The sequence below is a fragment of the Trichogramma pretiosum genome, unplaced genomic scaffold, assembly GCF_000599845.2.
Source record: "Trichogramma pretiosum strain Unisexual culture from Peru unplaced genomic scaffold, Tpre_2.0 scaffold3, whole genome shotgun sequence".
NCBI lineage: Eukaryota > Metazoa > Arthropoda > Insecta > Hymenoptera > Trichogrammatidae > Trichogramma > Trichogramma pretiosum.
In genome coordinates, this window is record NW_019641698.1 from 1 (window position 1) to 11,262 (window position 11,262).

General features: G+C 42.6%; 2 protein-coding genes across 2 annotated transcripts; both read left to right on the plus strand.

Moving 5' to 3' along the window:
• Nucleotides 1-4,916: 4,916 nt before the first annotated feature.
• On the plus strand, nt 4,917-8,510 carry LOC106651348 (conserved oligomeric Golgi complex subunit 2). Its single transcript, XM_014369795.2, has 12 exons — nt 4,917-5,097; nt 5,187-5,414; nt 5,479-5,745; nt 5,815-6,116; nt 6,188-6,305; nt 6,380-6,702; nt 6,775-6,841; nt 6,907-7,090; nt 7,167-7,446; nt 7,543-7,723; nt 7,795-7,922; nt 8,427-8,510. The coding sequence occupies exons 1-11, from the start codon at nt 5,026-5,028 to the stop codon at nt 7,891-7,893; spliced, it is 2,121 nt and encodes a 706-aa protein (XP_014225281.1). The 5' UTR covers nt 4,917-5,025; the 3' UTR covers nt 7,894-7,922; nt 8,427-8,510.
• LOC106651349 (phosrestin-2) lies at nt 8,436-10,901 on the plus strand. The gene has a single exon (XM_014369796.2). It carries the CDS (start codon nt 8,891-8,893, stop codon nt 10,046-10,048), a length of 1,158 nt encoding a protein of 385 aa, XP_014225282.1. The 5' UTR covers nt 8,436-8,890; the 3' UTR covers nt 10,049-10,901.
• The last annotated feature ends 361 nt before the right edge of the window (nt 10,902-11,262 follow it).

Here is an 11,262-nt window from a genome sequence, read left to right on the forward strand (position 1 = left end):
AAATAGAAAAAACCTTCAATTTCCGCCCAAAAATATTGCGATTTGGCCTAAAACTGTCAATGCGCATGCGCGGGTTTCACTAGGATACAAATCCGAAAATCCTCGTGCATTCAAAGGCAAAAGAAAAGAGCATCTTCCTGTTTTTTGGCTTTCGAACAAATCTGCGTGGGTAACACAAAAAATATTTTTGGATTGGTTCACTACATGTTTGTACCGTCAACAAAAGAATTTTCATTGAAACAAAATCTTTCTTTCAAAATTTTGCTTATTATGGATTATGCCAAATGTCATCCTACTTCACTGCAATCATTACATCCGAATGTAGAAATCATGTTTCTCTCACCAAATACTACATCTATTATCCAACCTATGGATCAGACAGTGATAGCATTATTCAAGGCTTATTACCTCCGGCGAGTAATGTAAAAAATGCTTCAGGCCGTTTCTGTGAACTATTCTGATAGTGATATTCTCCCTGCGTAACGTTTGAAGAAATTTTGAAGTAAATTTTCAATTTTAAATTCTATTTCGCTCGTCGAAGAATCTTAGAGCGAAGTTAAATTTAACATTTTACATTCATGTTGGCACAAATCACTCCCTGATCTGATTGAAACATCTACCACTGGTACTTCCAACGGCGATCGAAAATTACAAACAGTAATTCAAGGGACTGTAGAAGTCGCAAGAGAATTTGGTGAAAAAGGTTTCACTGAAGCCGACACTGACGACTTTCCGGAGCTGATACAGCCTGTTGATGAACTCAATACCATAATGTCGCGTAGTCTTCAATTTAAAAATAGTTGTGAAATAGCATTAAATTCTTATAAAGAGTTGCACACAGACATGGTTTGGCGAATAAAACAATCCCGCATTACGGAATATTTTGAAAAAATCCAATAAAATAAATATTTTTAATTATTTAATATTTTTGTTATTCGACATTATTATTACAAGTATTTATATTATTATTCAATTATTCGCGGATTCCGTATTTGCGGTGTTTTTTAGGAACCTAACTACCGCGAATACGGAGGGCCACCTGTAGTAATTTTAAACGTTACAATTTTTACTTATTAGTTTCAAATTCCAATCAAGCCCGCATGTGATCGAATTGACCGCAGCAAGTGATTTTCGTGACAAAAGTGTATACTCACCTCAATGTAGCAGAAAGCCTTAACACATCATCATAAATGTACTGAAATGACTGAATTTGGTTTATATACACCATATCCATTTGCTAGTAATTTTACATTTTTTTACATTTTATTACATTTTACAATTTAATATGATGGCTTTAGTTACTACTTTTAATTTTCCTTAAACGATGTTTTTTCCGTTCGGGAATAGAAATTTATTATTATAATTTATTATTAAAAATGTATCGACGAATCATCGAATATAGTATCAATGTCGTATCGATTTCGTTACGATACGATATACGAGTTGTCAATTCGATACCATACCGATATTGGGGTGAATTATCGATATCGTATCTTATCGTGAAGACCTATCTCATTCGTACAATCGACGAAACGGAACAGATCCTCGTCGTCCATGTGCTCGGCGATTATGCGACAAGCCGTGTTCGGCAAACCGATGCTGCAGTGCTCGGAACAGAACAGATCGGTCGCGTACAGCTCCAGATGCGACCTCTGTAATGCCGGAACTGGCATTATCTGTTGGGCCGCCCTGACGAACCATCGTTTACTTGCCGAGTGTATAGTTAGTTATAAGAATCGTTATTAATAATTGTATTTTGAATATGATTTCATGTGAGCGCCAAGTGTAAAAGAATAGAACGTAAACACGCGTATACGTTGAGATACGAGAGCGTACATGTGAACAGAAGAAGGGAGTCGAAGATTTGCCTCGAGAGCGAACGGAGCTCGAGTGTTAGAGCTGAGCGCGACATCCTGGGGGATGTCTAGGTCGGATTGACGAGTACCGCTCGGCGAGTAAGATCCTACGTCGCCCGAGTAAAGAGTGCGAGTGCCGGTTCGAGTCGATCCGAGTGCGCGAGAGAGAACCAGCGGATCCAACGGCCGAGCAGACCACAAGGACGACCAAGGCTGGATCTGGACCAGGAGAAGATCTCGACATCGTGTGGTGAGTCGGGCGGCCCAGATCTTAGTCGTTGTATTTGTGAGTCGTACGCGCCGACTCGCCCATCAGGGCTACGATCGTCGCGTCTGCCGTCGACCGGGTATCCGGGTACTCACTGAAACCGTGTATACTATTTATTTAATACGAATAAACCTGGTAGTTGTTATTGTTATATGGAGTGTTTGATTCTTGATGGATGTGTGAGCGTAAAGAGCTTTCCTTTCCCGTATTGCATGAATCTTACAGGTAGACCCCGGACGTGCAGAACGGATCCACAGAGCCAAGGGACACACGTAACCGACGAGGTGCGTCGGGCTGAGATAATAGGTTACACCTCGCAGCGCGATGTTCGCGACGTGTCTCATCACCAGCAGCCGCGTGTAATGAAACGAGTGCAACATCGGCTGATGCCAGTACTCGGTCTTGCTCCTCGTGATCTTGTGGGCCTCCTTGCAGCTCATTCGGCAGGCTCGATGCCAGCGACACGGTTTTCGCCTCGTCGAGAAAGATTCGCTTCAGTGAGGCGATTTCGTGCTTCCACGACTCCAAGTGATGGGACTCGAGCCGTGAACGGTTTTCCGTGGCCACGGACACTTCCTTTTTCAAGCGTCCCCATCTCGACTCGAAGTATCGGCGGGTCGCCGCCGTCAAGTCGAAGTCCGTCGCTCCGGGAGCGAATAAGTCGCGCCGAACATCTTCGAGATTCCGCGTGTGGTGTTTTTGTAATCGGAGAAAAAAAAAGAACCAAATCAATAACGAGTTTCATAATTAAAAAATGGAGTAATAGCTCGACTTACCGATATCCACCCAACACTTGAGAATTTTGTATCTCGCGCTCAAGTCCAACTCGAAGCCGTGTTCGCCATTAATTGTAGTATCGTCGCCTGGATCTGCGCGTTCCAAGGATACTCATCGAGTTTTCCCCCGTGCGCGCCATTGTGATATCCAAGCGGAAGGCCCTGCTCTCGTACAGAGGCTCGAGGCTCGCGCCGCGCCTCGGCAGCGACGCCACGAGAGCTCGCGATCGAACAACGACGCGGCAAAGCCGAGTGGGGTGAGGTGCTCGCAGTCGCGCGACGCCGACGCGTAGCCCAGGTGAGCGGCGATGCGCAGAGGCGTCCAGCCACGGGTCTTCGCGTCGACGTCCGCGCCCTGCTCGAGGTATCCGAGCACCGTGGCCAGATCGCCGGCCACGCGGGCCGCGTGCAGATACGAGTAGCCCCCGGCGTCCCGATGATTCTCCCGGGACGTGGCGAAGAAGTAGTCGAAGATCTCCAGGTTCGATTGGCTCACGCGGCCGCGTCGTATAGCTCGCGCAGGGCGCAGTCCGCCAGCTCGCGAATCGCCGAGCGAGTTCCGTGCGCGAACCAATCGTCTCGTGAACGTCCAGACCCAGCTGCTCGTGCAGAAACCTGATCACTGCCAAGCATCGAGCGCGCGTATCGCGTAATACAGGAAATATCTGAGCGCGGGGAAATAGCCATTGATCCAGCATCGCGTTCTCCAAGACTATCCTTATAGCTGTGTGGCATTTTCATTCGGAGCCGTCAAAACTTTATTCGCCCAGAAGGCGAATTTTTTATATCTGTTGTTGTTGGCACTAGACACTTTATATAGAAGCTCTTTTACAATACGCGTGTTAGCGGCTTCATCGAGCGAGAGGCCCCTTTCTATTACTATTATTAGCAAAGCAGAGAAAGAAGGATCGTCTTCGCGCAAAGCCATCTTCGTCGATGCGATAACGACCAAGTTTTAATTTTAAAATTACAAAATTACATCGAGAACACGTGTAGGTGAAATTGAAACTGCACACACACACGCACGCTTCAGAGAAACAGAGAGAAATTACGACGTGAATGGCTTTACGAAGACATGCGGAACTACTATATAGTGAACGCGTCGTTCGATCGCTCATTGGAAAGTATATCAAAATTCCACCTACAGTACTTTAAACTGTAAGTTATTATTCCACAATTTTATGTATTATTGGCCACGGTGCAAGTCTCTTTTATAAAAAAAATTTGAATCAAAGATTTTTTTCAAGATTCTAAATCGTGTTTTTTCGGAGTAAATTGTTTATACCTTTCTTAGTATTTATCAGAGGTTAATTATAAACCCATATTTACAAAGTATATTAAATTTTACATATAAAATGAATACTCCGGAATTTTTTTCGCTCCGATAAGATGATTTAATTGCAGACTACTATAGAAAAAAAAATTCTATCCGTCTGGGCGTTAACGGGTTAAAGAATAATCTCAAAATCCACGTTGATCCTATACCCGAAGAAATCACTCATGCTTATGATATATTCGAAAAAACATTCACCCAAAACCATGTCGATATGGTGCATCGTGAAATGGCAACAATTTATCCCTTATCTCCGGCGATAAAAATTGCAATTTTGATGGAGCATCATGTATATTATTCGTATCATACTTTTGCCGATTTTATAAACAAACATTAGGCATTTTTCCACGAGTTTACAATTAAGGTTACAGCATTGTAATGTTTGTAACGCAAATATTTTGTGGTCACTATGCAGTTTCAATAAAAGTCTTCGTTTTGTATAAAAAATTTATGAAAGCACTTATCACTTCTTATTAGATTTTGTTACCAAGTATTACATACTTAGATCCGTCGAATTTCGTACGCTAAAAAAATCGACCGATAACTGCTGCTCGAGACGTCACCTATCGCCTGAAACTCGAATCAAGTCCATGACGTGTCGTCTCGCGCCGGCTCGGTCGGAGTCGGACTGCCGACTGGGAGTGACGAGCCAGCTAGCAGACAACAACATAACCTGCGCCGAGATTTGCCAGGCCGCAACTAGTGTGTACACATACTGCTGTCATCGCCGCTTGTCGAAATTGTTTTCCTTTTTTTTTTAATTTTTAATCGATCGCGAATCTGCTGGGCAAAATGGCCAATGAGACTTTTGTGCCTCCAAAGGCTCCCAAAGATCTCTGCTTCAACGAGATAAATTTTGTACAGGTGCAGCAATTATACTTAGATATTTAGTAAACAATACTCCATTATCTCTCGTTGACAGACTTGATCATGGATGTTTTACCATTTTACAGACGGTTTTTGATACCGATAAATTTCTCCAAGAGCACAAAGCCAACGTCAGTCTCGAAAAATTGCGGGACGATCTTGGGATTTATTTAAAAATTCTACGATCAGCGATGATAGAACTAATTAACCGAGATTATACTGACTTTGTGAGTTTATCTAGTAATTTGATTGGTTTGGATCAAGCGATAAATAATTTAGCCACTCCGCTTGGTCAACTGAAAGAAGAAGTCAAGGTAAAGTTTTGAAGTAAACAGTGAAAGTTTTTATTTTTATTTATTTCTTTTACTTTGTCAACAGCAAGTTAAACAATGTTTGGATGATACAATAACAGATATGACCAATAACTTAGATAAATACCAGAACATCAGAGACAAAAGACAAAGCATTCATAGTCTTATAAGATTCCACAAGTCAATTACTAAATTGGCAGATATTCTTAGTTCCTGTGATAAAAATATAAATACGTCAAAGCCAGATGTTTTAGAACGAGCTGCTATGCAATTTAACCAACTCAAGTTTCACTTTAGCCGGTGTCAGGGCGATCTATCTAGTGACTATATAAGTGTAAGAAAATAACTTAAAATTTATTTTTAAATTAATTAACAAAAATGAAATCAATGATTTATCTTCTAGAAAATGAGTGACTTGGACGAGCAGCTCAAGCATAGTTTAAGTTTGTTACTAGTTTCCTATGTTAAGCACAAAGATATTCTATTGTTAGAGAGATGTTTGAGAATTTACATTAGTCTTGATAAAGTTAAAGATGCAGAAGAAGTAGTAAGAAAAAAAATTGTTGTTCCAGCAGTAGAAAACATAATCAGTGATCATACTTTTCAAAATGATCCTGCAGGTTTAAAAGGAATTTATGTGAAATTGGAAAATGTTTTAGATAGTGCACTCAAAGAACTTTTAGATCTTACATTGAATTCACAAAGGTAAAATTAAAAGTTTTTTAAATAAATTGTGAATAGTGCAGCAGTGCCTATAATTACTAAATTAATTTCAGTCGTACAGTTAAAGGCTACAACTTTTTAATAAATAGTTATTGGCCTGAAATTGAACAAAGGATAGAAGACTATATACCCATGGTATTTGCTCCTGGAAACCCAGAATTATTTCATAAGGTAATAACTATTCGTGTTAGCAAAACTATTCTGATGACCTTAATAAATGATCTGTTTTATAATGCACTCTTCAGCGTTATCGAGAAACTCTGAACTTTCTCCTTAAACTCGAGCAAAGATGTCATAATGAAGATGTAATTGTACAATTCAAAAGCCATTTCCAATATACAAGATTCCTGAGCAAATGGAATTTGCCAGTGTACTTTCAAATAAGATTTCAAGAGATTGCAGGTACAGCTGAAAGTGTTTTTTCAGCTGCTATATCTACATCTTCCATTAGACAAAAGAAAGATTCCATTAATAATGAAGAATTTATACTTCATGCAACAAATATTGTGTGGGATTGTTTATTAAGAATATGGACTGATGACGTATTCCTACCTCAATTACTTGCAAGGTAATAGACCTTACTGCTTGGAATGTATGCTCATCAGAAAAACTTTTTAATTACTTTTTTGTATACTTTTAGATTTTGGAAATTGTGCCTTCAGTTGTGTTCTAGATATCAAGAGTGGTGTAAATTTGCTTTAAAACATGTATGTATTCTTAAGCAAACAGTTTTCAAAGAAAAACAAAATATTCATGAATTATTTGATTTTAGACATGGCCAGCCGTACAAGTAAATGAAACTAATCAAAATCAAGGACAAAGTTTACACAGGCTGGATTTCCTAGTAGGGCTTTATACAGATGTCGAGAAACTCGCAAAAAAAATTCCCGATATTTTAACCATTGCATCTGCTAAAGTAGTCAACTTATCATCAGTAATAATGGACTCGTTGAATGGTACGTTGAATTATTTTCAAGATTTATTCCATAAAATTCAGTTGAATTAACCTTTTCAAACAACACACCATTATAGACACCATAAACGAGTCATCGCAATGTCTCAAATCGCTGCTACCGCAAATAACGGAGGAGCTGGTCGGCGAACTGCTGCGACACAGTGGCACGCATCTGCGACAAATCAGCGATATCCCGAGATTGTTCAGGCGTACGAATCGCGAAGTGCCGACGAAGCCCTGCGCCTATGTACGTCGGACCTTGGAGTTTCTCGAGCGTTTTAGCGCGGATTATCGGTCCGCCGTACCCGAGACCTCGAGTCATTGGCTCTCTCTGGCCGCGTCTGGCCTAACTCAGCAGTAAGATTCGATCGTTTTTTTTTTTTTTACTTATTATTTTCTCTACTTTCGATCGATGGATCAAACGAGTGCTTAAATTATCTCTTACTTCACCAGGTACATATCGTCCGTCACCGACGTACTGACGTCCGTGCAAAAAACGGAGGAGAGTCTGCGTAGATTGAAAAAAATACGAGACAAATCCGCCGGCATTTCAACCACCGAGAGTCAGGGTACGAGTGACGACGAAAAAATCCGCATACAGCTTCTGATCGACGTTCAGAGCTACATCGAAATCGTACGTCAAATCACACATCATTATTTACCCTGAAAACAATTTAACTCAATACAAAAATCTACTCTTTACAGATCAAAGAACTGGGCCTGACCGAAGCAGAGGTGGGAAATTTGAATCAACTTCTGCAAATAGTGGAAACCGCTGCGAAAAGCAAAGCCGAAGCGAAATAACGACGTTACCATTAACGATCTTGCGTAAGGTAATTTTTTTTTTTTTTTTTTTCATTAAAAAAATCTACTTGGCTCTCGAAAATTGAAAAAGAGGAAAAAAAACAACAAAAAATTAGGCGCACGCTAATTCGTCGCACGCCACCTTTTTAATTGAATTACGCCCCGCACCAAGTGTATTTGCAAACATGATGCAACGCCCGCTCGCGCTGAACTCGGCATATAAACAGCGAAATTAGCGAGCTGTTGACGACGACGCGTGATCCGAGAAAAAAAAAAGGGAGGGAGGGGACAGGAGGCTCGTCGTTTGACATGAAAATTAAACCAGCGGCTTTTAAAACCATTAACTCCGAGCAACAAAACCAGCGCCTGGAGTAATCGGCTTTGCTAAAAATAACATCGAAAAAAAAAAATAAACAAATTATCCATTCGCGTTAATAATCTGCTCTTGATATAGTTCTCGATATTTTTTTCGTGACGACACTACTTGCGAGATATTTTCGATTAATATTTTTGTTGTCTTTTTCTACTTTCAGATTCCGCAGGCCCCGGAGCTACGACGGGCATGAAGATATGTTACAATAAACGTGCAGACTGCATCGACAATTTTCGGCAGAGCCGCAGCTTCGAAAGCTCGAAAAACGAGACGACACACGACCGACTCCTTCGGAAACCCTAGCACTCGTAGAATTTCGCGCGCGATGTAAAAGCTACGTACGTACGTACGTCTGGATGACGCTACGTGGTATATATCTCTCTACTGTGCCGCTATACACACTACATCCGCTGCTTGATCCGCCGAAACAGGATTAAAAAAAGAAAAAAAAAAGAAGAAGAAGAAACCTCAGCAAGTCGAGAGCTTCCGCGGCTCGGTATATAAAACGGCCTCGCGGCTCACGCGCGCAACGCAGTCGACCGAGAATCGTCGTCGCGCGCACGTTTCTATATACATTATTTATATAATTGTTGTAATATATATAATAAATATAACGACGTCATCATGGTGGTGAATTTCAAGGTGTTTAAAAAGTGCTCGCCCAACGGCAAGCTGGCCATCTACCTGGGCAAGCGCGACTTCATCGACTATCTGTCGGGGGTCGAGCCGATCGACGGCGTCGTCCTCCTCGATCAGGGCTACGTCGACACCCAGCGACGCGTCTGGATCCAGCTCGTCTGCAGCTTTCGCTACGGCCGCGAGGAGGACGAGGTGATGGGCCTGAACTTCCAGAAGGAGCTCTACCTCGCCTCGGAGCAGCTGTTCCCCCCGCCTGCGCGCAAGACCGAGCGCAACTTCACCAAGCTGCAGGAGCGCCTGATACGCAAGCTCGGCCCGAACGCGGTGCCGTTCACCTTCGAGTTCCCGGCGACGTCGCCGTCGAGCGTCACCCTGCAGCCGGGCCCGGACGAGCACGGCGAGCCCTGCGGCGTCACCTACACGATCAAGGTGTTCGCGGGAGAGAGCGAGACCGACGTCGGCCACAAGCGCAGCAGCGTCGCCATGGGCATACGCAAGATCCAGTACGCGCCGACCAAGCAGGGCCGCCAGCCGTGCACCGTGGTGCGCAAGGACTTCCTGCTGAGTCCGGGCGAGCTCGAGCTCGAGGTCACCCTCGACAAGCAGCTCTATCATCACGGCGAGCGCATCGCCGTCAGCGTGGCGGTGCGCAACAGCAGCAACAAGGTCGTGAAGAAGATCAAGGCCCTGGTGCAGCAGGGCATCGACGTCGTCATCTTCCAGAACGGCCAGTTTCGCACGGTCATCGACGCCGTCGAGTCCCAGGACGGCTGCCCCATCAATCCGGGCTCGAATCTCCAGAAGGTGCTCTACCTGCAGCCCCAGATCGAGCCCAACAGGGCGCGACGCGGCATCGCCCTGGACGGCCTGCTCAAGGGCGAGGCGGGGGAGCTGGCCTCGAGCACGCTCCTGACGTCGCCCGACGTGCGCGACACCTTCGGCATCGTCGTCTCGTACGCGGTCAAGGTCAAGCTGTATCTCGGCGCGCTCGGTGGCGAGCTGTCGGCCGAGCTGCCCTTCATACTGATGCGGCCGAAGCCCGCCACGGATCGGCTCAAGGTCGTCAGCACCGACGACAGGCTCCACATCGAGGACGTGCACCAGCAGCAGTACCAGCAGGACGAGAAGAAGGAGAAATATTGAATTGTTTCTAGATAGGCACTTCTTTTGTATTTCGAGTTATGATGCCGCCGCAGCTACTTTCTCGTATTATGCGCGCGTTGTTGTCGTGTCGTTGCTCGCTACGCGGAACATAGCAGCATGTACTTTTTTTTTTTTTTTTAAATCTTTGGCAATTGTGCGCGATGAATTTTTAATCCGGGGTTGCACACGAGAACGTATACATACGGTGCGGCGTAACGCTTTTTTCATCGTGAAATTGAGCAAGCGGTTTGACTTTCGTTGATTATACAGACGATGATCGATCGGTAAAGTCAATTTTGTCCAACTCTCCTGCAATTACTTTCACGCTTTCGTTTTGCATTTTTATCGCTCTAGTTTTCTCTATATATTGTGATAATCGAATTCATGAAAGCTTTTTCTTCCACGACGGGGTAAAAAAATAAAATAAAATAAAATAAAAAACTGGTGAACGGGTAAAGAATTATATTTTAACGAGGAATATATAAGTTAGTTAAGCGTTAATGAATTTTTCGAAGCTTTTTATGCATCTGGGAGAAGGAGTTTGTAAAAAAAAAAGAAAAGTAATAATAATCCAATTTACCGTATTACACGTAAATTGCGTTTGCTTCGTCGTTGCGTCGACGAAGGCAAGTCTCTCGCGTAGGCGCTCTATTGTAATTATATTTTATTTAGATCAATTTTAAATAAAACAAAATCTAGGTTGTATCATATTATAATACTTGTAACGATTATTATTTATTTATTTATTGTAAAAAAAAGAAGAAAAAACACAAGAGACGAAGAGGCAGATTATACACACGACATATTACTGGAATAATATGTGATATTTCAATAAACAATTACAGAGAATTAACTTTTGACTTTATGCATTATTCAACTTTTCAATATCTAAACGCTTTTAATGCTGATTATTTTCCGAGTAAACAAACAAAGAGAGAAAGAGAGAGAGGCACCCACGCGCATCGACACCGCTGTAATCTATTTTAATTAGATTAAAAGGCACACAAAGTTCTCTCTTTCTCTCTCTTGGCTCATAAAATGTGAATTTGTAGAGCAAATTTTCACGAACAATTGCAACGATGAGAGACGCTCCTCGAAAAGTAACCGAAGTAAAAAAAAAAAAAAAAATTAGTATAAAGATATTGTATTTCTCGCGAAAGGCGATTTTGTCTTTATCTCGCTCGAACGATCGCTCGCTGCTCGGTTCGCACATG

Coding starts and splice junctions, on each gene's coding strand:
- LOC106651348 (XM_014369795.2), top strand. CDS start 5,026: ATGGCCAATGAGACTTTTGTGCCTCCAAAGGCTCCCAAAGATCTCTGC. Junction 5,098..5,186: donor ACGAGATAAATTTTGTACAG/GTGCAGCAATTA, acceptor ACCATTTTACAG/ACGGTTTTTGATACCGATAA. Junction 7,724..7,794: donor TTCAGAGCTACATCGAAATC/GTACGTCAAATC, acceptor TACTCTTTACAG/ATCAAAGAACTGGGCCTGAC.
- LOC106651349 (XM_014369796.2), top strand. CDS start 8,891: ATGGTGGTGAATTTCAAGGTGTTTAAAAAGTGCTCGCCCAACGGCAAG.